The sequence below is a fragment of the Pagrus major genome, chromosome 6 (genome assembly GCF_040436345.1).
Source record: "Pagrus major chromosome 6, Pma_NU_1.0".
Lineage (NCBI taxonomy): Eukaryota > Metazoa > Chordata > Actinopteri > Spariformes > Sparidae > Pagrus > Pagrus major.
In genome coordinates, this window is record NC_133220.1 from 23701464 (window position 1) to 23724690 (window position 23227).

Genomic DNA, 23227 nt, shown 5'->3' on the forward strand with positions numbered 1-23227 from the left:
GGACAACACCTACACAAACATAGCTTAAGCATGCTTGCCAAATGAAAATATCAGGCACTAGAACCATGGATATTTAATTTTTGTGAGGAATGAGGAAGGTAAGATCTGAAGTAATGATGCACAGAAATGCCTGATTAACATATTAATGAGAGATCTTAAGCGTGTCAAATAAAAAATAACAGGCCATTGTTGAGAAGGCTCCATTCTTTGTAAAAAGAGAAGATGTGTATAGGGTGCCATGTGTTCATTGATAGATGTGGAAAGAATATGCAGAGAAAAATATACAGAACAACCTTCAGTTACAAACACATCTGCTACACACACACACACACAAACAACAGTGCAGATAAACTATAACCAAAACAAGTTTGTTGTTATGAACCCTCTCTCTCTCACACACACTCCTCCCTTCCCAAATCAATTGTGGCCAGTAGCTGATCATACGACCGTCAAGAGCAGGGACTACTGGGTCACCGTTCCACATGAGCGACAGAAACAGGCAGGGGCCAATCCATCAGGCCTAACGATTTTAGATGATTACACCACGCTCCCCTACTCTTACCCTCTACTTCCTCCCTCCCATGCCCCGTCTGTGTGTATTGCAATGTATTTCGGGCTGAAAACGCTGAGAATTCCCCCTTGCTGCTCTCGGCATGAGAACATGTCAGAGAAGGCTCATTTGTGCAGTTTGTCATCAGTAGTAGTAGCATAGCTGGCAGCTGAGTATGGGACAACAAAAATAAAACTGAGATGCTCTTGGTTTATTCCATAATTTTTACATTATATCAATGTTATCAAAATAATATTTATTTCATAGACCTGTGAGTTGGTAGAGCTGTTCGACATGGAAAATGAAAGTGGTACAATGCTAAAAATAGTTCTGACATAATAGATATACAGATTTAAACAGAAAATATCGATATCAATTTTCAAAATACATGACCTATGAATCTATAACCAGCCAGCTCTGAATAATGACACACTGAACAACATATGCTGAAGAGTGCCTTGTACGTCAATAGCTGAAATGGAGCCAAGGGAAGCGCCGGGGAAGCCAAGGGAATTTACTCTTTCCAAGCAAGAAAGTCTGGATAGGTGGGTGGGTTTGTGTGTATATTCATGTGTGTGTATGCATGGCATGATATAGAAAAGCTGGTTTTGGTCTTGCAGATAATTGTGTGTAATTTTTGAAAGAGTAGATTGTTATTTGACTGTATTCTATGTCGTCTTGATGATAATAATGGATCACTCTTATGCTAAGTCGTGTGTCCCGATTGCCGCATAATGAAAGCTTTAATTTCACCTGATAATTAAAGAGCGGCAGGACACACTGGGATTCCTGTTCCAAAGCAAACACAGTGTGAAACCAGGAAACAGTTAGAGAGCAGGTGTCAGGAGTAAGGAGCCAAAATGGAGCTGGATTTCTGACAGTAGGGTTGTGGTTTTGTGGCTGGGAGGACAGAAAGAGATAGACAGAGAGAGGGAGGAAGAGAGAGGGAGAGGGAGAGAGAGAGGGGGAATAGATTAAAATAAGTAACAGAAATGAGAAAAGAAGGAAGGCTAAAGAGGATTTGAGTTGATTGCAGTGAAAGTGCCGTCGCCTGTTTGTGCATTATTAATACCCATCTGTTTTGATTACAAAAACATGTGGCAGCAGCTGGAGATTCACAGAGCAAACCCAGGCATGCCCCTGGTAGACGGTTTACAGTCGCTTTAGTGTTTCACTAAAGACACACGTGAAAGAAAATATCAAATGTAAGAAGTATTTGTGATAGTGTATTTGTCATATGTTAACATGCAGTGAAATTTGTTTCATGGATTTGTCATAAAGAAGACTGTTTAAAGTATAAATACCGCTGTTTTTAAATATACTGTAGGTTATTTTGTATGGAATAATTGAATGTTTTATGTTAGTTCAAGTAAAACTGAAGGAAGGCTTCTTTCTTTGACTCATGATGGACATTTGATTAGCTGATGAGATATGTAGCACGTGCAGGGAGGGAGGCTCCAAAAACAGAAGCACATTTATAGAGAAATGTCTCCATGCGTGTCATTTTTTTCTGTCTTTTCTTGTCAGAGAGAGCGAATTTATCTCTTGCACAACGCACACATATGCACCCGTCGGTGGATTATTAATAGCAAATCAAAAACTTTGTTTCCATAGAGACTGTTTGAGTCCATTATGGAAAGTGTTTCCTGTTGTTACCAAGACAACAATCCAGCAATGGCAAATGAATGTGGCACACAGCTGAGTGATGCGGTGAGGTGGTGGATCCATAAACAAGCTCAGCACCAAAACTGGAGGCAGGTGGAGAATAAATGAGAGGGTTGAAAGGAGGGAAAACATTTTCATCTATGCATCCATCAGTTGTGCTTATACACTTATACAAATTCAATTTGGATTGATATTGCTATATTTACCTGTAATTAATCACATTTGTTGCGAGCAAAATAATGAATTAAGTTTAAAGTAACTAACATTTTGGCTTTTCAGAGTGTTTATAGTAGAGATACAGACAGGAGGGATGGTAAGTGGCCATCAAGCTGTTATGGCCGACTTCAGTGGAAATGTTTGCAACTGTGGTTGAGTTCCATCAGGTAGTTAAGTCCTTTTCATTAGGTGCTTATGATATTCTTTTACCCTCTGTGCATCCGTGACTAAAGAGACTAAGGAGGGTTTAATAAACTAACAAAACAAGCTTAGGTTTCATCTTGCATTCAGTAAGTGTTAACACAATGTAATCCTGGGCTAACAAGGATGTGGGTGTATGTAAAAGGACCTTAAGTAAGACACCTTGGATAAACATCCAGTCTCATGACTCTCAGCACCCATGATTAAGGATCTTGTAACAAAGAGAAGTAGGATTAAATGTTACATTTAACCGCTGTGCTCTCTCAGAGCAATTTGTTCTCTAGGGTCAAAATGGCCTCTGCCAATTTGGGAAAGCTGGCAAAACATTTCACTGTGGGATGGATAGCAGGACTATTCAGACAGGAAGACCAAGGCAACCCCAGGAGGAACTCAGGAGGACAGAATATATGCTGTGTTGTTGAAATTGCCAAATGACATTTAGGTTTGGACAAGTGTACTGTATAGCTACCAGCATGGTATCCCTGCTCACTTGCATAAATATAGAATAGACTGCCTTAAAAGTCGGGTTTGAGGGATCCAGCAGATGAGATATGGTTTTACATATGACAAGCAGTAAACATGCCATCATGTGCTAGTGAACCAAGCATGACCATTTTGAGACAAATGAATAACATACACACGCTCACACACACACAGGCTTGAAACCAAGAAAGCAAGAAAATCATAAATAAGGAGACACAGCACAGACTCGTCAAACAGAACAGAGCAAATTACCCCCACAGTATTCCACAGTATAATGCTCCTCTCATGAAGTACTGCTGATATGGCTCATAAACTGAGGAACTGTCATAAACTGAGGCACTGTCGTCCATTTTTCATTTTCAGGTCAATTGAAAATACTGTGACAAATGTGCTTCTTTAATACAGACACAGCTGTACGATAAGATTAATAATCTAAAACGAAAGACATTAAATTGCATTAACAAACATCGAAAAGATTTGCACACAAGTTGATGTTTTCAACATAGAAACAGCATCATAGTTACTCATAGAAACAATTTAATTGGGTAATGTTTTTTTTTTTATTATTTGCTCATGTTTTGTCCAGTTGTATGTTTCCTTAAGCTAAAGAGCTGTGTTGAGCTCTCTCAGCTCTCTCTCTCTCTCACTTTGGCTTTATAAATGACTGTTGATTGGTCAGGTCTAGCTGTATTGTATCTTTATACAAGTTTATATAAGTCCTTGAGAGTTCCCAGTCTGTTAAGTACACCTACAATCAAACTGGAAACCAATACTGCAGCCCAGCAATAACTCTCTATCTTTGTGAAGCGTATCATGTTCGTGTCGGAGGTGACTCACCTCTGGGGAAATTTATGTGGCTGTATATTTAGTGGTGCAGTTTCATAGTGAACTGCATTTCCTTAAGAGCTGTTTTTAATGTTCTGTCTACACTCATTTACATGCAGGCAGCAGAGTATCAGCTCTCAGTATCAGGCTTTGTGGCTGGTTTGTTGACACTGTGTCAGAGAGTTAAATCAACAGTAGAGTTCTGATGACACAAAAGTCAACAAAAGTGAACAGTAGACGTTTCACAAAGATATATTGCAGTGTTACGCTGTATTACTGAAACTTTACTGCTGTGTAATGTATTAAATTGCATTAGACTACGCACAATGACCACTCTCAAAAAAACCTGTTTGCTTGAATGAAATATATCCTCTTGACTAGCCTGTGAAAGTGTGTTTGGAGATATGCCCAAAGAAAAATGTCACCTGATCTGTGTGATAGTGCTCAGGACACATCCTGGAGACACCTCCTGTACTCAAGGAAATAGTTGACCAGCACAAGAAGTCTTACTTGCTTTAAATATCATGTTTTAATATGCTTTTAAATGTCAGAGAGTTTTATAAGATTTTGAAGAAATCCTTGTGTGTGTTTCAACTAAAGCTCAAAAGTAGCTGTTTCGTATATACTCATCTGTGCCTCTCCTCCTACCAAACTGGTAAAGATGCATAAAGTGGCCAGAGGAAAAGAGCATTGTTGCTACCATTGGATTTGCACTGACACAGTTACTAAATACCTGGCCGCATACAGTACATGATCTGCCTGCACCACATCAGGTTCACATTAGAGCCATTTATGTTCCAACCAAAACATCAAGCTGTTTATCTGGGGACACGAACAGCAGCAGCAGCAACCCAGCATAAATATACATAAATATACTAAATATACATTTACAGAAAATACAGAAGTCTTATACTTGAATGATGATTTAAAACATTCAATCCATACAAAAGCGTCGGGATCAGAAACAAAACAAATGCAAATGTTCTGTCTTTTGTCCATCTGAGACAACAATTAACAAATACGCACAAAATGCATCAAACACACATCCTCTATTCAAAGCGTGGCAATGTTTCACAGAGTATGAAAAAGCCATCATACATAGCTGAAACACAAGGGGTTTTAGCTGCTGGCACTGACACACTTACGTTCCCAGGATCTCTTTGAAGTCATACTGATCCTTCACATCTGTGGTCTTCTTTTTCCAGGCATGGCAATCGTCACCCAGTGGCATCTTCTTGTTGTTACGGTCAGAAACAATACTAGTGAAGAAGAAGGAAAGGAGGAAACACTTGTTAATGCCAACTGCTGAAGTGCCTCCATCCCTGCAGTCCATACTACACTTAGTGCTGCTCACTTTTCTTATATGGTTGACTATTATAATATATATTTCTTATAGTGTTAGCCACTTGTGATGACACACTAATAGTAGTTTAGTAGTAATAGTTTTTTTAGAAGGTGTCTTTTAAACAGAGTACTTTACATTAACCATGTCTAAAACTACTTGCTGTTCCCATTGCTGTGCAAACATTATTTTGTTTATGTGTAGCAAATTTTTTTTGGGCTAGGGTTTGCATTCACCCTGTGGGTGTGTACTGGAGAAGAGCACTTCCTGCAGCCAGAAGTCACATGATGATAAGAAACACTTGAAGGACCTTAGCACAGTGAAATTTCATGATGCCAGAAAGAAGACTTATACTTGACAGGTTAAGGCGAAAAACTTTCAGAAACTTACCGGTTACTAAGGATGTTATAACCAGCTTGACAAACAGACTGTTGCAAAATCTTTGGTCAGTCTGTTACAAAACATACAAGTTGCCCACGTCTTAGGTGACTTGAGAATGTGGTAAATCCTGTTTGCTCTCTAATATAATTTTCACACACAAAATGTATCCTCTGACATGGGGTATTGAACACAGGCTCAGGCTGCATTTCATCCATTAAACTGAAAACGTCACAGGGAATTACTAGGTCAATGTTGTTTAGGCAAATCCTGCATCTGCAACTTCAGTGTGGTTGTGTTTCAGCGTCATGGAATTTATGGCAGAAAGGGCTAAAAGTCATGGCCAATATCTATATAAAGTTAATAAGTAAACTATAGATTCACTCTGGTGACGCGACTATTGCTGTAGAAGTCTATGACTTCAAGTATGACGCAGGCAGCTCTTACTGTGTTTCTTTCATCCATGCTGTTGTTATTTGTGTTTTCTTAACTTAGCTTCCTCTGTACAGATAGTTTCTTTGTTTCAAGCTTCTGAGGCTGTACACAGCTAAGTTATGGACATGTGGTGTAGAGACAAAGACCCTTTTAAACCAGGCACACGCATGTATGTCAGTGGTGACGGGTGACCCTCCCATTATAGATATATCAGTATCAGTGTTGCCTGATATGTGCAGATATGAAAACTATGAAGCAGAAAAAGATGCTTGGGATAATTTATAATTATCAAATTCCCAGTGTTCCCAGTTCCCTCTTTGCACTGGTGTCATTTTAGATAATAAAGTGTATTGTTAAATTGTAAAATATCCTGCCTCTGTTACATATCTTTGCCCAAAGTGTTTAATACCCACATTTAAGGGATCATTGGCAAAAATGTGTGTAGGTTATATCAGAGTAAATATTGGAATTTTTACTTCCTTATACCGGTATCAGCAGGGGCCCAAAATCCAGTATCGGTCAGGCTCCAGTTATAACAATAAACGTTTCCTAATATAACATGATACTATATAGTATATAGAGTATAAGAGACCTTTAAGAGTTAGAGAAAAACAATGTTAATCCTTTGTCTCACTTGTTCATATTTCTCAGGGGAAGTTCACATTCAGATGTTTGTCCTCACCATACTCTCAAGAGAGGTAGTGATCACAGAGGACCCTGCCGTCACTGATATCATCTAAACCCAGAAAGTGTCTATAACTCAAGACCTGGAAGACTAAAATAGCCCTGCTCATATCAGCGTGCCTCACTCCTCCTCTGTTCCTGCTGCCTGCCTGGCAACTTCATAGTCTATCTATATGAGATGATGTAACATATTGTTCTGGATTGTACAAGAGCCATTTTGCCAAAGACAATATAATAGCACGGTTAATCATCTCCTTATCAGGGCAGAGTCACCTCACTTAAATGCTGAATTGCGTGTATGAGCGGCATTAAACGACAGACAGACTGGTGAGACTTAACACTGCTGTTATCGCAGAATAAATGTTAATAGGATGTGGCCTCTTCTAGCTGCATTTCACTGCAGTCACTGATTGATGCACACAGAGACTCTCTCTCTCATGCACACACACACGCACACACACGCACATGTGCACGGTGGCCCTCTCGCTGCCTTCACTAATGTCAGAAGTCGGCTTCATACCTGTTGTCATGGAAACCCAAAGGAGCTGCTATGGTATCTGAGAGTCTAAATTGCTTTAGGGATTAATGGCAGGTGGCAGCTAAGGTGGGAATCATTCGATGGCTGGCTGAAGTGCGTTATGTTTAGTAAAAAAGAAAACATGTAAGCGTCCCGGGTGTGGTTATTGTATATGAATTAGAAGCACATATCAAACACAGGAAGCAGTGAAAAATAATACAACCTGAACAGATATACATTCAATACAGTACAACTCATTAGTAAAGCAGCCACATGACCGTGATTTTAAATGTCATATTAATTCACATGACCATTTTCAGTTCATGATTGGAGGCACTACTTTGCCTTTATCTGATGTAAATTTGCTGAACAATGTGACCAAAACTACTGGGAACAAAACTTACAATTGAATATTTAAAACAATATCTGAGTCACCCATCATTTCCTCTACTGCATTTTGCTTACCATTTAAAGCAACTGAAGTAAAAGGAAGTATTTCTAAATTAAATAGCAGCATGCAAAGTAAATGTGCTTAGGGGAAGTGGTAAGAGGAAGTCCAGGCAAATGTGTAAAAGCTTTGCTGGTAAATCTTAGGGCCTGTGTTCCTGTCGTCTTTTCTTACTGTCGGGGACAAACAAACAATACATAGTGTGGACTGTAACTCTATTCCTCAGTACATCTTCAACTTGACACCAGTCTCTTTCTGTGGAAATTGAGGATCCATTACAGAGCATGATTTTTCCCCTCCAATGTTTTCATGAAAAGTGATCTGGAGTAGGTCATTGCGTACCAATCTGAAAATACAAAAGACTACCGACAGTATTTGTATAAAGAATAGGGTGATTTTTGTAAAGATGAGATTCTTCAGGCTTTATTGTGTCTGGTGACTGTGAGGAGAAGACGCTGAGTCTGTAATGCTGAAACTCGATCGACACAGAAATATTTCATGATAATTATGCAAGCAATCATTGATTCATTATTCAACAAGTACAAATATGATGTATGATTACAGCCTCTTAAATGTGAATATTGCTTACTTTCTCTATTTCAAATTAATAGTGATCTCCAGTAATAGTGTTCAACTATTAAGTAAAATTTATCACCAACTATTTGGAAATCAGCTTGAGTAATTTTTTAAGGAATTCCAGTTTCTTAAATGTGATATTTTCTGGTTTATTTACTTCTGTATGACCATGGACTAATTATCTTTGGGTTGTGGACAAAACAAGACATTTGATTGCGTCATCTCCGCCTTTTCGGAAACACTGACCGGCCTTTTATAGACCAAACGACTAACCGATTAATCCAGAAAATCAGCAGATTAATAGACAATGAAAATGGTTTATTGTGGCCTTTACTGGAACTCGAAACATTTTTTGAAAACTTCCCCAAAAAGCAATTTCTCAGACATTATTCTAGGCTCTGGTAAACCGTGATAGAGTTTTGTCTGTATTTTGGACAATTTATAGACTAAATGATAATCTGATACACTGACAGGAAATAATGAAAATAATAATAATAGCTGCAGCTGTGTCTCCTCACTTGCATTATTCAAGCAGGGCATCACAGTTCTCCTGTTTAAAGAGTAGTAACCTTTTGGCTAAAAATAACTCCCACAGCACAAGAGAAGACACTGAAGTCAGAGAAGGAGTGAAAAAACCTCTCACATACTGCTTGTTTGTAGCATCTCACCTTGCTCATATTGAGATTAATGGAGATTCATGTTAATTCATGCACCGAGAATGGGAGATATTGAACATCAAAGTCATTTAAACATCAAAGTCAGAATGCATCAACCTTACTTGTCACTGGTTGTGTTCATTTTAGAAATCTAACAGGTAGCAACTGTGTGTGTACCCAGGAAATACCAACATGCAACTAAATCTCCTTCATAACGCTTGGATTTCACTCCAGTGGCACAAACATCTGGATTAGGCAGCTTCACATTACATTTCAAAGGACACATTTCAAGCAATTGGAGCATTAAGGACAAAGTTGAGCAAGGGGGGCCTGTTTATCAAACAGGCAAATGCTATAAACAGCAGGATAAGGTTCATGTTTAAGACACGCAGGGGCAGACGGGGCAAGTTTTGAAAAACTTGGGAGAGTAGAGGGGAGAGACACATGCAGGTGTCGTATGAGCATGTAGAGGGCCAAAAACAGCCCCTCCATGTCCACTGATGACATGACGTTTGGTCGGCGGGTGAAGATAATGCTGTTCAAAGACCCAAGAAGCAACAGGATTGAAGAGGCTTGAGATAGGGAGATGCACAATACCATGAACACATTCCCTGAGTAGTTTGTGACATGCAGCATTCACCCTTGTTTAAGGTTTACACAGAAGAGAGTCGCTGTACTCACTGGTTTCCCATTCCTGTGATGTGCAGTGGACAGAAGAAACACACACACACACATACGCACGACCACAGTTAAATGTGACAAAATGACGCATAGTTTGTGTTGCTTGAGTGTGAAATTTAATCTGCAATGGTGTTAAAACATTTTGGCAACCCTTGCATACACACATGCACACAGACAGATTCAAACAGACAAACATATTAAAAACAGATATTTGGAGTTGAACTAAAACTTGAGACAGATCCACTTATGTTCTCCAAACTGGGTGGCTCGCGTCTCAACAAAAGTGTTGATAACAAACTAAAACATTAACAAACTGATTTTAAATATTGAGTTTGGGGTGGCTTTACTTGTTTTACTTCTTATCTCGGCAGACAATAGATGGCTCCAAACGGTGGTGAATTTCCTGTTCTGCCAAGTTATGAACAGGCTTAGGCAGGCTCGTGCCAAAGGACTGCATTCCTGTTAAATCAGATTCACTACGCGGGAAGCCAAATAGTTTTTGAAATGTTTTTTATTTGACTGCTTCTTTTTAGGGCTTAGTTTGGTCAGGTGCGGAGCTACATGTCTGATCTTTTAATGCTTTCTGAGAGCATCAATCTGAAATCTGGCCTGAAGACCAAAGCTGGGCAGTTTTTAAAAAAACAAAAAAAACAACAAATCCAGTTATCCAGGCTTTTGGATCACATTTCAAGCAGTATTATTCATTTTTGCTGGTATTTGGTTTCCAAGCGTTTGGTCTTGTTTTTACCTTAACGGCTTTAACGTCTCTTTGGCAATCTCGGCAAAAACTGTAGGCATCGACCAAGGCTGGAGCCAGCACAACAAAGCTCCATTCACATATTTAGTACAACAAACAAAGATGATTCATTGGGTCAAAACGGTTGAACTGCTGCAGCGGTGGTGGGCGAGTGCTTTCTTCTGCTGTGCCAAGAGCAAGATGTTTAAAAGCATGAACACAGACATCAACATTTACTACTGTAGGAACCAGAACACCATCCAACTCATCACCATCACTCCCTCGGCTGCTTGCCATGGTGCCTGTCCCAAAACTACATTGTCCCCTAGCCCTCAAAACCCCATGCACCCATTGGCTGACCGGGAGATTTACAAAACAGCAGTCTGATTGGTCAGCTGGTGTCGATGACGCACAACAAATCTCCTCTCAAAGTGAGCTTATTAATTGATAAGCAGACTTCTCCTGGAGAGATCCCACAGACAGGCAGAGGAGATGAGGAGGTGTGTGTGTGTGTGTGTGTGTGTGTGTGTGTGTGTGTGTGTGTGTGAGGAGAGAGTTGAGAGTGAAAGGGACACAGAAACAGAAAGAGAGAAGGAGAAACGAGCAGCGGAAGATTACACATCGTAGCATATTAATGAAGAAACCCTTCGCGCCATTTCTACTGTAAAGAATAATAATAACACCAGTGAGGGCTCTTTTAGAGAGTTATTTGTAGATGCTGTATACGCTTGACTTAAATACATAATATTAATTCAAAGAGCAGACTAGTTGTACTGGTTTGCATGGAAGAAGACACTTTAGTCGCATATTGTCAGTGGATCATATCTGATCTCTGAGACCGCAGCCTCAGTTACACAGAGGTCCTGCTGATGTGAATGGGAGTACTGCACATATGCGTAACTGACGCTATCGGCTGCTGTCAACTTCAGCAGTCTCCCCTGTTGTAAAGCTACTTATAGCTGTGGTTTTAAAGTCGTTAAATCTCCCTCCAAGAGTTACTCTGAAGGAAAAGTCCCCAGCGGGTGTGCGTGAAGCGGCAGTTAAGGTTAGCTAACTGATAAACGACCTGTCAAAAGCAAGAAACCACGCTCCAACATCTCTCCAGCCTCCGTGAGAGGGGTGGGAAACAAAAGTTTGTGTCACGACAGTGCGGCAGCAGTCGCTCCTACCTGAAATGTACCGGTGTGTCAGGTCCAGCAGCCGTGTCCAGTGTCCGTCTGTCTCTCCAACTCCGAGCGCTCTCACGCGGAATCCGTACTTGGCAACCTCACCAGCAGCGCTCCTCCTGACGTCACCGCAGGGCAGGACGGCGAGCGGACCAATCAGAGCTCGAGCTGTGGCGCACAGGTAAACAGTTCTGAGACAGCATTGGTCACCTCCCTCCCTCCGCCCCCGTGACTCCCGCGCTGTACTGCGTTGTGGATGAAAGGGCTCGGAGAGGTGAGCTGCTGTCGGTGTGCAGCCTCGACGGTGCTGACAGTGTAATAAATGCTCACACTGTTAGTCAGGAGCAGCTTTATTGACCAAGTCTGTAGGAAGTTAAACACACAAACACAAAGATGGATAGAAGTAGAGATAGAGGACAATAACGCTAAACAAAGATAGGTAAAAGTGAAGATAGAACTAATATTTACATACAAGTAAATACAATGTTTTTTTGACTTTGAGGGGGATTTCTTAACTTATTGTTTAACCTGCTGCTTCAGCTTCATGGACAACATATTGACTCTATTGCATGTTATATATTTTGTATTGTTCTTTAGGCCTACTTTGATTTCATCTCTCTCTCTCTCTTTTAATTTAATTATTTGACTCATTGTTTTCTTTTACTGCAGTTATTTGTTGTTTTTTTGTTTTGATTCAAAATCAAAACCAAACCACTTTGACTAATCTATTTGTAATGATGCTCAAAATAAAGCCTGGGATAAACCATAAACAAGTGACTTTTCCATTTCCACTCTCCTTGCCAGGTGCGCACTGCTGGGAAACACTGAATAAGTGCGGTGTCAGCTTGCAGTGGTCTAGTGCTCCATCTAGTGGATTGTAAGGCCCCAAACAGTAAAATACACAGAAACAATGTGCCTGAAATCACACTTACATAGCCATGGGTGTTGCGCAACAATTTAGGTGCCCTTAAGTGTTATGTTATTGTAATATATCGTAATTTATAAAAGGAATTTATGTATTACGTCTTTTAACAAGATCCCCATTAGCAACTACCGAGACAGAAGGTATTCTTCCTTGGTTCCACACAAGTAAAGAATTACTATTGTACCCCTGGTAGTTAATATTTATAGTGACCATTTGCTCTTTTTTTCTTAATTCCCATGTAATTAAAGGGGCTGTACATAGTTTTGGAGAAGAAGTTCAAACTGAGAATTTTAACATTCACAATGTTGATGAGGGAATAATACAAACTCGGAAATATTTATTTTCCCATAACTGAATAAACAATATGTTCTCAGAGGAAAATAAGGTCCCAACAACACTGTTTGAAGCTAGAAAGACGACAAAATCTGCCAAATATAAACAAAGCAAAACAGTATGAAATTGTGCTGTCCTTTAAGGTCAGTTTGTTTATTCAGTTTATTCTGTCACAAAAACAAAGATAGTTTGTTTATTTAGTTTGTTGGAGCATAAAAAAAAATCAGTTAATGAAGAGCTTTATCTTCTGATTAAAATGTCTTCCTGTAAACTACATAGTGCATCTTTAAGATGTTTGCCCTTTTCATGGCAGGGAGACCATGTGTGTGAACTCATCACTTGGTCACATCAGCTGGGAGTGAAGCTGTACCGGTGTGTGCCTGCAGACGCTGGGGGGCGCTGTGCTGTGGACGGGGCGGTGTTTCTGTCCGGTCGGACCCTCTCTCCATCGTCGGCGGTAAGCTGACAGTTGCCTAGTGACGAAAAACTATCGCCTGCTGCTGATTTCCTGCGTTTTCAAAACCTCATCGCTGGCACTGAGCTAACTTGTGCGAAGTTTCCCCACACAGATTTCTTTATGTTTGTCTCGTCCCCTACAGCTGGAGTATGGGGCGAAATAAAACCGCCGTGCTTGTCGAGTGACGTTTCAGCGTTTCGGGTCGCGTTATGAAGCCTTTTGAAGAATGATGAATAATTATATTTTCATCAGGGTCGTTGGGAAAGGGAGCTACGGGGAGGTGAACTTGGTGAAACACAAAACAGACCGAAAACAGGTGAGAGGCGGAAAATACGTGTGGAATTCAGTACATCACACAAGAGCTAAAATAACCAACACATAGCGTTAACACTTTGATATTTTTAGCTTGCCATTACCCACCCCCGCTAAAGTTCAACTAGCTTAAAGTTAGCTAAAGTCGGCTAGCAGATTTGTTTACGCTCTCAGTAATAATGTTGAGATTTATGAAGTGAATCTAATAATACTGTCAAATCCATAACGAAACGGTCAAGTCATATGTTAGAGAAGATAATTTAATTTATTTATCAACTACAGCAACACAATAACACTCAGTTTAACAGTTTATACAAGCTGTTTCCTTTCTGTAGTGGTGCCCAAAGAAGTGTTTGAGATTACAGTGACAATTTAATTTAACCTACTTAACATTGAGAAGTTGTACCTGCGTTATTTATACTACTAAACGCCATGGTGAGAGTTATCCCCCCTCCAGGAGAGAAAGATTTGTACTTTGCCTTTTAAGCCATCAAACATCAAAACTAGTTTCAGGTGCAGGTCTGTTTTGTCAGTGTGTCATGGCTTGAAAAGTACTCATTCATATGTGGATCAATAACATTAACAAGGGTTGTGAATCCCTGGTCTACATCAGTTATAAATCAATTATAATTGAGTTCAGTTCATTGCAATCTGGTTCCGTCAGTTTCTTCATCCTATGGTGATTTGATATGTTAGCATTTTGCTTATCACAAATATAGAATGACATGTTTTCTTTAATTTCAAATTCACAGGGAGTATTTGTGCAATGTTCTTTTTTTCCAGTATGTTATCAAGAAGCTGAATTTAATCACCTCCTCCAAGCGGGAGCGGCGTGCTGCCGAGCAGGAGGCGCAGCTCCTGTCCCAGCTGCGACATCCTAACATTGTGACATACAGGGAGTCATGGGAAGGAGACGACTGCCAGCTGTATATTGTGATGGGTTTCTGTGAAGGTGGCGACCTGTATCATCGACTCAAACAGCAAAAGGGCGAGCTGTTACCTGAGAGGCAGGTGGTGGAGTGGTTTGTGCAGATAGCCATGGCACTCCAGGTATGCTGTGAGATTGAAAGTGAAGGCCATGTGCAGGGTCAAATCTTATTTATATGATTATAGGACATCTGGAGTTATTGTTGTCATTTTACTTTGCAGTACCTCCATGAGAGGAACATTCTTCACCGGGACCTTAAAACACAGAACATCTTCCTGACGAAGACCAACATCATCAAAGTTGGGGACCTTGGCATCGCACGAGTATTGGAGAACCAGAATGATATGGCCAGCACACTCATAGGGACCCCTTACTACATGAGTCCAGAGCTCTTCTCTAATAAACCCTACAACCACAAGGTGATTTGGTTGTCTGCAATTACGCTGTGTAGTTTTATTCATGAATTGTCATCGGAACTGCTTTACATATGGTTGTTATTTTTTCCAGTCAGATGTATGGGCCCTGGGTTGCTGTGTGTATGAAATGTCCACCCTGAAACATGCCTTCAATGCCAAGGACATGAACTCACTGGTCTATCGCATTGTAGAAGGGAAAGTATGTTGCATCTTTTTACATATATTTTATTAGATATTTTGTGAAAGTAAAGTTTGAATGGTTTTGAATGTCATTATTATTATCATAATTTTTTAAGTACTTTTTTGGCCATGGCTTTATTGATAGGACAGCTCAGAGAGATGACAGGAATTGGGATGACAGAGGGGAATGACATGATGCAAAGGGCTGCAGGTCGAACTCGAACCCTGGGCCGCTGAAGCTAGTGGGCAACCCTGAATGGTGTTATTTAAATAAATTATTTATTCTTTTCCACCTGATCATTGTTTTGCAAGCAAACTGATTGAATATCGATCCGAGTCTGACGTTTGTTTGTCATTTCCTGAGAGGGTCATTTTGTTTAGCTCCACAAACAGGCCGAAGTTTGGAACAGTCTTGTCCTATTTGCCACACATAGCAAAGCTGTGAGGTTGTTGATTGGTAACTTTAATTATCTTGATTAGGAATTTAATTATTCAAAGTTGAGGTCAAAATGTTTTTTGTTGTTCTTTCTTGGTCAAATGCACCGTGTAACAAAGGGTCATTTTGAGCAATGACATTTTTGTGACATAACAAGCAATGACTACTTAATAGGTATTAAATATCAGATGTTAATCACAAATGAGGGCAAACACTTTAAGAAGAAAGGTAAAAATGGAATGAATAGCAAAAACATACATAAAAAGAAACTGTATAACAGAAAAAAAACATTACATTGGTTCTCTTCTAGTTCATACAGTGGGTTATTTTTCTGTACCCTGATAATCTAGAAATGTAATTTCTGGCAAAAAAAATATTGTCACAATGATTTATAATGGTTTTCTCTGGGTTTCTCATCAGCTGCCACAGATGCCCAGTAGGTACGATCCCCAGCTGGGAGAACTAATCAAGAGCATGCTGTGTAAGAGACCTGAAGACAGGCCTGATGTCAAACTTATCCTCCGGCAGCCCTACATCAAACGACAGATTGCCATGTTCCTTGAGGCCACTAAAGAGTAGGTGGCCCTGACCGCTTTACTGTTATTTCTAATGACTTTAAAGCTGTTTATTTCATACAAAAACTTAACCCCATGTGTTTTTGTTTTTCTTTTGCTGACATTTCTTTCATTGTATACTTCAATTGTAATAATCTTACACAGTCAGATATTAGAATTTAATCCTCCATTTTTGTTGCTCTTCTGCCACAGTGAGTTGCTAGTGCTTACGAAAATGAAACATTTTTTAACATTTGTTTGTTATGGTTCTTACTAGAAAAACTGCCAAGTCAAGAAAGAAAGCTGTGGGTGGCAGTGGTGTTTGTAAGGCTAACAGTGCATCATCTGTGGTGTCATCCCAGCCAAAACCTGAAAGGAGTCCCCAGTCTGAACCTCTAGCCAGAATGAAACGGGTGAGTCACTGCAGAATAGCATGACTGGCTAAACACAGACAACATTGCTAAAATACTGTAATATTTTATGATATTACAGCCTAATCCAAAAAAGTTTGAATGCTGTGTACAACATACATTCACAGTCTTTCGTTGGCCCTGTCCCAACTTGCTTGAAACATGTCTCAAATTCAGAATAAGCAAATTTCGTAAAATCAGTGAAGTTGATGAGGTACAACATTTAATATTTTGTAATTGTACTGTTTTAAATTGAGTAGATATGGAACATCAAATTATTACTTTCTGTTTTATTTATGTTTTACAGTGTTTAAACTTTTTTTGCAATTGGGAGTTGCCTGATGTTTTTCAGTCACTCATTACTAAATAACTGTGTTGTTATTTATTGAAAAGCATCCTATGATTTTCTTGTATTTCTTGTTATAATGGAGTAATAGTACATATACGTATCTTCTATTATACTCAACAAAGAGGATTTAGTATGAAAGGGGACCAGCATTTACGTTAACTGGCTTTAATATTAGCATAACATATATGATTGGGACATTTAATTATTTATTGTCACCCGATTTTTGCTTTCTGAATGAACATGCTTTTTATTTCCTAGTCACAGTAAGCAGTTTTGGAGTTTTTATTTCTGGGATTAAAAACTTAATGCTGTTATATTTTTACTGTAGAATAGTGAAACCTTCAAGCAAATGTTGTTGGATTTAAGCAGCATTGAGCCTTTTCTGACACCAAATCAACAGAAATTGTACGACATTCTTGCAGAATAATCTTCATAATCATAACATGACACTGTTTTTTCAAATTGCCTTAACCGATCCTGAATAACTTTCACTATTATATGTTTATTCTCAATAACATTATAACACATAACACATCTCAGGTGTGTGTAGATTTATCCTTGTTATTAAAGTATTAAGATAAAAACAACAGTTCAATAGATTGCTCTGATTACAGCAAAGTTAAGCAGTTTACCCAAGTTTCTCTTGTTCTGATGTCAGGTGGGAAATTGTGAGAGTTTATTGTGATTTTGGTTTTTTTCTTGCCTTCCTCAGAAAGAAGAGAAATCTCAACCACATAAAGTTCAGAATGGCATCATTGAATGCACTCCAGTTGCAACACCTCCGCCACACAAACCCTCCTCTCCTGACGCTCTCAAAGCCAGCCTTGTGTCCCTGGCAACCATCAGCAACATTAATATTGATATTCAACGGCAGGAGGATGAGGACCTGATGATGAAACAGGTGCAGGGGCCTCAGTCAATTGTGTCACAGCACCGGGCAGGTAATGAACCTGTGTCTCACAGTGTTAAAAAAGACAGCAAGGGACGAGGGAAACCAGATCCCTCTCCCCCTCCTTCCCCTGTTAAGCCCTCTCTGAAGTCTGTATCAGGTGTTGTCAGTTGGGGAGCAGACGAGAGGAGGGCATCCAACGGATTGTTGGACATCCACCCACAGGCCAGGCCAAACCCTCGGGATACATTTTCCGTTGTCTGTGGGGAGGAACAGATGTCAGTTGTGGATGATAAGGAGGATACCATGGAGTTACTTAAAGAGGCTGACATGCAGAACCCAAACCTAGAAGTAGAGAGAGAGGCTGATTTTTCCATCCCTGAGAGGCAATCTGCACACAAATCCAATATAGAAAATATCGGCGTGAGTGTGGACGTGAATATAGACAATAAAAATGACACGCTTACCCTTCTCAAGGGAGCTCCAACACAACAACATACCTCAGACATCCAAGTAAGTGCTCTTAGTAATTCAGCGTTGTTCTGGTGTTTTCATATGAAATATTTGTTTACATGTGTTAATTAATGTGTTTTCAGGAAAACCTAGAATCTACTGAAAAGCTGTTAGAGCCGTTCCCTCCAACACTGGTGAGCATTAACATTCTTGTTTTCACTCTGTGAACTCTTGCCAGGGTAAAGCCCATAAGCTGCAACAAGCAATGGCACATGGCACAGGAAGTTTTCCTTATATTTTGCCACAGTGGAAAACGTGTACTTGTGTATGTTTAGGAGCCCGTTCAGGAGGATTCTCTTTCACCAGCCAGTAAGCAGGGTCCTACCAATCCATGCATCCATTCATCAGAGCCTTCTGTATCACAGCAGCACAGCAGGAGGGACATAAGACGGACACATGGAGATCAGGACAAGGTAAAGATACAGGCAGTGAGGTTTATTAAATTAATTTACATTTTTTTCTTAATTTTAATTAATTCATTTTTTTGCCTTCTGTTAGTCCAAGGTGGCCGCTCCTAGACCTTTACCTCCACCGCCTGTTGAGAGCATTGCCATGGAGGGGAGGAAGAAGAGCAGAAGGAGCACAGAGAGCAAGAGGGCGGGTGTAGCTGCAACCTCCACATCAGTTAGTTCCTGTAAGGACGGACTCTTACCACTGCCACAGGTGACAGTTCTCCTCCACAGTATACAGCCTCATTACTATGAAGCTGAAGTTTATGTTGGTAAAATAAAAAGGTGTATAAACATTTTGTAAGTCTAAATCAGGTAGGGTCATAGTTTGATCAGTTTTAGTGAACAGTGTTGAACAGTACTTTCTTTGTGCTCATGGCTGATGGTTTTGCTATACTGGTGTATTCTTGCTGAAACCAGCAGTTGCAAGTAAAATGTGGTTCAATTTTATATCCAGGATCGTCCTTTGTCTGCCAGAGAGAGGAGAAGACTGAGGCAGTCCCAGGAAAGTGCCAGCCAACCAGGTACTCCTGTCTTAACTGTCCTGACACCAGAACATTTTAGTTGGACCTATAACAAGAAACATTTAAACTAAAGATAGGAGGCTTGAATAAAGAAAAAGAATCATTGGTAGTTATTTTTTTTTTTGTGATGACTTTTCGGCTCCTTCCACAGGTGTTAGTGTTGTGAGAAGGGCATCTTATGATGTCACATCCACCACAGATGAGCACTACAATGTCCCAGTTACCAGATCTGTTTCAGACATTATTACTGAGACCAACAGTAAGGTACTGACATCCCATTGCTATGAAATTTAATTGAACTTTGTACCGTCGTTAAAAGGGCAATGCACTTTTTGGATGTCTCCCAGTATGACAAAAACTAGATGTGCCATGTGCAGCTAATCTGACCTAATTATACAGTGAATTTAAAACAGAAATCCGTTTCAAAACTGCAGTGGGATGTGTTTCCTTACAGCAGGATAAGCTGCCGGAGCGAAGGTCAGATGAAGATGAGTATAACTCATCCACAAGTTCCACAGAACGTTCAGAGGGAGACAGCAGGGAAAGGTGAGAGCAAGACCGAAAAGAAAAAAAAATAGAAAATAGACCTCTGTAAGGTCTGTGTTAACACATTCACTGTTTCACAATCCCTGAGTAAATTACTTGTATAAGCCATGATTTTATGATTTCATCTGCAGGAAGACAGAATCCAGCGACATGCAGGATTTAGTCCACATGATGACCCAAACTTTAAGGATGGAAATTGGAGACGGTGTGTGTGAGGTGGAGAGAAGCAGATTTGGCTCTACTGCACTGCCAGAATTTAAATTGAACAGGAGGTACAGGGACACCCTGGTGCTTCATGGGAAGGCTCGAAAGGAAGCAGAAAGCCTGTCAATCGGTGAAATACCAACAGGTTAGATACAAACTCTATTGTCATCAGTCTGACATTCTGGAGCTTCCTTGTGTTTAACCAGCTTGTCTTTTCAAAAGGCTCCACTTCCGGTCCAGCCAAGATAAGGAGAGCCATAGAACAGCTGAGGACGGATGTGGTGAAGGGCCTGGGGGTGAAGATGCTGGACAGAGTGCTGGAAATCATGGAGGAGGAGGATGACACCAAACGAGAAGTATGACCCGAGAGAACTGAAACACATCACACCTTATCATACTATAGTCATACTCATAACACATGTGCATGTGTGCATAATGCTTTGCAAAGGTTTAGACATAATGTGGTTTCCTTAAGTTAAATACATTGTGTACTTTTACACCAGGAAGTATAATGGAAGTCACAAAGATGTAAGCCAGGTGTGCAAGTTACAAAAAGAAATGGCTCAGTGATTTTCTGCGGCATTGGTCAATTTGGTCACTGCAATTGTTTAATTATTTTTTGTTAAAATTCTGCCATATATAAACACAGAGATAAAGGCCCAATGAGAATAAATAAATTAACTAAGTTAGATGGACTTCTTAGTTAAAAAAATAAGTCACCTTTTAGATCAACTTGTAACATTTTCCTTCCGGTCACACCTTTGGAATAGATTAACTTGTTCATGCACTGTGTAACCAATTTATCTGCAAAACCCAGTTTGTGCTGAGTTCAAGCTCTTAATTCGCCTGTACTTTGTTTCCAAAATGATCACAGTTAACATCTTCTTTTATTCTCACTGCAGCTCTGCCTTCGTGACCAGATGGGAGATGAAAAGTACCATGCTTATGCTGTGATGGTGAGGCAGCTGAAATTCTTTGAGGATATTGCCTTCCAGGTTTAGAGGAAAAAGTGTATATAAGGGAGTATATTTGCATTTCCATGACGTCACTTGTGAGAACTTAAAGACGCAAGCATCTTGACAGATCTTGTGCAACAGGAAACTTTGTCTTTAGGAGAAATGCTTGTTTAAAAGTGGACGCTTGTACTGCAAGTGAAAACTGCTCATTATTGTTTGTGAATTTATTTTCTGTTAAAAGATCCTGCTTGTGTGGCATTGCTACTTTCTCCCTTTCTCTTTCTCACAATTATACAGCTCCCCATGCAATCTTGTAAATTGTGTAAAAAAAATTTTTTTTTACCTCATTCTTCAAACATAGAATTTGTAATTATTCCTATAATATTCAAAATAGCTATGCAAGGATTTGTTGTCATGTTAAAGCACTCCATGTCTTTTTATTTTCTGTAGTGAATATTCATGTTTATTTATAATGGACAGAATTTAAATAATTGTTTTACATATGCTGTATCTCTGAAGACACTAGAGCTCAATACTGCTGTGTTGTAATTTCTTTAACACAAAATAATGTAATGTAGAATAATGCACTGCAGATAATAACTTTTGAATTGTTTCTAATAAATCCTACATGTATTTTTTGTGGACACTGTAGTTTCCATTTGACAGAATCAAAAAAAGAAAGAAAATAATTGAAAAATGTATCATTGTGCACCATAACATAATAAGCAAGTCCTGCAGGAGAAAACAATTCAACACAAATCACACATCCCATTTATAAAAAGATGGACCGTATCAGTTGTTTATTATTTGGACACAAGTATTTCATGACTGATCAAACACTGTAATGGTGTTTTCTTCAAAAATGCATCAAATGTGACCTGTGGGACAAAATAATTTCCAATATAAAAAGGATGTATTAACAGCCAGGTAGGGATAATTCTGAGTTATTTGTGCTTCTTCTTCTTGAGACTTTCCTGAGGTTTTTGGCTGGGCTCACTGCTGGTCTCTGGTATAGCTGGCTGCCAGGCCAGAGGATTCTGTCTGTACATAGGCCATGGAGGCAGGGTCAGCTAATGGAGAGACAGAAGAAAAAATCATTATGTTGACTGTTGTTTATGGGCCTCCATAAGTGTTAACAGACAAGTGTTTAACAGCAGAAACCCCAGTTGGGTTTACAACGTATCTACATACTGCTCCTTCCCTACAAATAAATTAAAATGCAAATTAAAAACTTACCACACAGGAAATTGCAAAGCCACCCAAGACTATGTACACTGTCCACCCGAACTGTTCAATGATCAGTCCATACACGAATCCAATCACCTGGAAAAACCATACAAATGATATCAGAGAAGCTGTCTACAGGTAAAAGCGCTCTTGTTTTAATGGGATACTTGAATTGCTAATTTGAATGCATCATGTTTACTTACTGCTGAGATGAGTATTATTCCTTGGAAAATCTGTTCAGCCAGCTTCTGGCCTTTATAGTCCTGCAACACAAGAAAAGGAAGATAGTTATGATACAGTCAGTTCCCATTTAAGTATGGGAGTGGGTCCATCTGTGCAAAACGAGTAGCAGGTGTAACTTGGCTGTTGATTAATAGCTTTGTTTGCCGTGACACCAATATTAGGAAAATGTTAAATAAGGTTAGAGTAACGGAAGCGACGTTACGCATTTCTTTTGCGGCTTTGTTATAAGCTTCTATAAACCATCACACTTTGGTTATGTCTTTAAATGATAGCATCACGTTAGCTAGCAGCTGTTACGTTGATTTAACCATAGCACTGGCTAGCTAATAATTACCGTTATCATGATATAACTGCATTTATGAATGGTTCGCATTACTATAAAGCTCCAGCACATATTAACTCATTATATCTTACCATGTGCGTTGGAATGGTCTTGAATATAGACAACATCTTTCGGCTAAAAATGACCAAACAGACAGAATTTGGCTCAAGCGGATGCAAGCGGAGGCTGTTTGGCTTCCGGTTTCAAAAAGATACGTCGTGTTGTGAAGGACCCATCCGGCTCCTCCCGAGTGTTATAACTTGTGTTAGCTGCGCAGGTTCACAGATCTATAAACGACAGGGATTGGGCGAAGTGCTACACGTTGTTGACAGGTTTGGTTTGGGGTTAGTGGAAAGCTGTGCCTGCCTAAATGTGTGCCCATTATTATGTCTAATTATTTTTTACGCTTTTATATTTTAAGCATGTAATTTGTACCTTGTATATCCCGTCATGAAATTATATAATCATACTAAATTGAACTCAGAATTATTTTTA

General features: G+C 39.6%; 3 protein-coding genes across 4 annotated transcripts in view; 1 reads left to right on the forward strand and 2 right to left on the reverse strand.

The window, feature by feature from the left end:
- The window catches only part of camk1b (calcium/calmodulin-dependent protein kinase Ib), a 33094-nt gene extending 21485 nt beyond the window's left edge, over nt 1-11609 (reverse strand). The window contains exons 1-2 of the mRNA XM_073468656.1: nt 11563-11609; nt 5086-5199 (exon numbers count right to left, since the gene is read on the reverse strand). Coding sequence (XP_073324757.1) covers nt 5086-5171 — 86 coding nt within the window. The 5' untranslated portion in view covers nt 5172-5199; nt 11563-11609. The remainder of the gene's footprint in view (nt 1-5085; nt 5200-11562) is intronic.
- Nucleotides 11610-13357: 1748 nt separating this feature from the next.
- On the forward strand, nt 13358-21311 carry nek4 (NIMA-related kinase 4). Of its 2 annotated transcripts, none has more exons than XM_073469192.1 (16): nt 13358-13590; nt 14370-14636; nt 14736-14933; nt 15022-15129; nt 15967-16121; nt 16378-16513; nt 17572-18261; nt 18345-18395; nt 18537-18674; nt 18760-18924; nt 19168-19234; nt 19386-19498; nt 19689-19780; nt 19912-20129; nt 20207-20340; nt 20887-21311. In XM_073469192.1, exons 1-16 carry the CDS (start codon nt 13501-13503, stop codon nt 20983-20985), a joined length of 2721 nt encoding a protein of 906 aa, XP_073325293.1. In that variant the 5' UTR covers nt 13358-13500; the 3' UTR covers nt 20986-21311. The 2 variants fall into 2 exon arrangements, with proteins under 2 accessions (XP_073325293.1, XP_073325294.1); XM_073469193.1 differs by having other exon boundaries at nt 19692-19780.
- Nucleotides 21312-21725: 414 nt separating this feature from the next.
- Nucleotides 21726-22953, reverse strand: spcs1 (signal peptidase complex subunit 1). Its single transcript, XM_073469194.1, has 4 exons — nt 22825-22953; nt 22371-22430; nt 22177-22263; nt 21726-22010 (listed from the first exon to the last, which is right to left on the reverse strand). The coding sequence occupies exons 1-4, from the start codon at nt 22858-22860 to the stop codon at nt 21885-21887; spliced, it is 309 nt and encodes a 102-aa protein (XP_073325295.1). The 5' UTR covers nt 22861-22953; the 3' UTR covers nt 21726-21884.
- Nucleotides 22954-23227: the final 274 nt, after the last annotated feature.

Coding starts and splice junctions, on each gene's coding strand:
- nek4 (XM_073469192.1), top strand. CDS start 13,501: ATGATGAATAATTATATTTTCATCAGGGTCGTTGGGAAAGGGAGCTAC. Junction 16,514..17,571: donor CTCTAGCCAGAATGAAACGG/GTGAGTCACTGC, acceptor TGCCTTCCTCAG/AAAGAAGAGAAATCTCAACC. Junction 19,499..19,688: donor TTACTGAGACCAACAGTAAG/GTACTGACATCC, acceptor GTTTCCTTACAG/CAGGATAAGCTGCCGGAGCG.
- spcs1 (XM_073469194.1), bottom strand. CDS start 22,860: ATGTTGTCTATATTCAAGACCATTCCAACGCACATG. Junction 22,431..22,824: donor AGACCATTCCAACGCACATG/GTAAGATATAAT, acceptor CTTGTGTTGCAG/GACTATAAAGGCCAGAAGCT. Junction 22,264..22,370: donor GAATAATACTCATCTCAGCA/GTAAGTAAACAT, acceptor TGGTTTTTCCAG/GTGATTGGATTCGTGTATGG.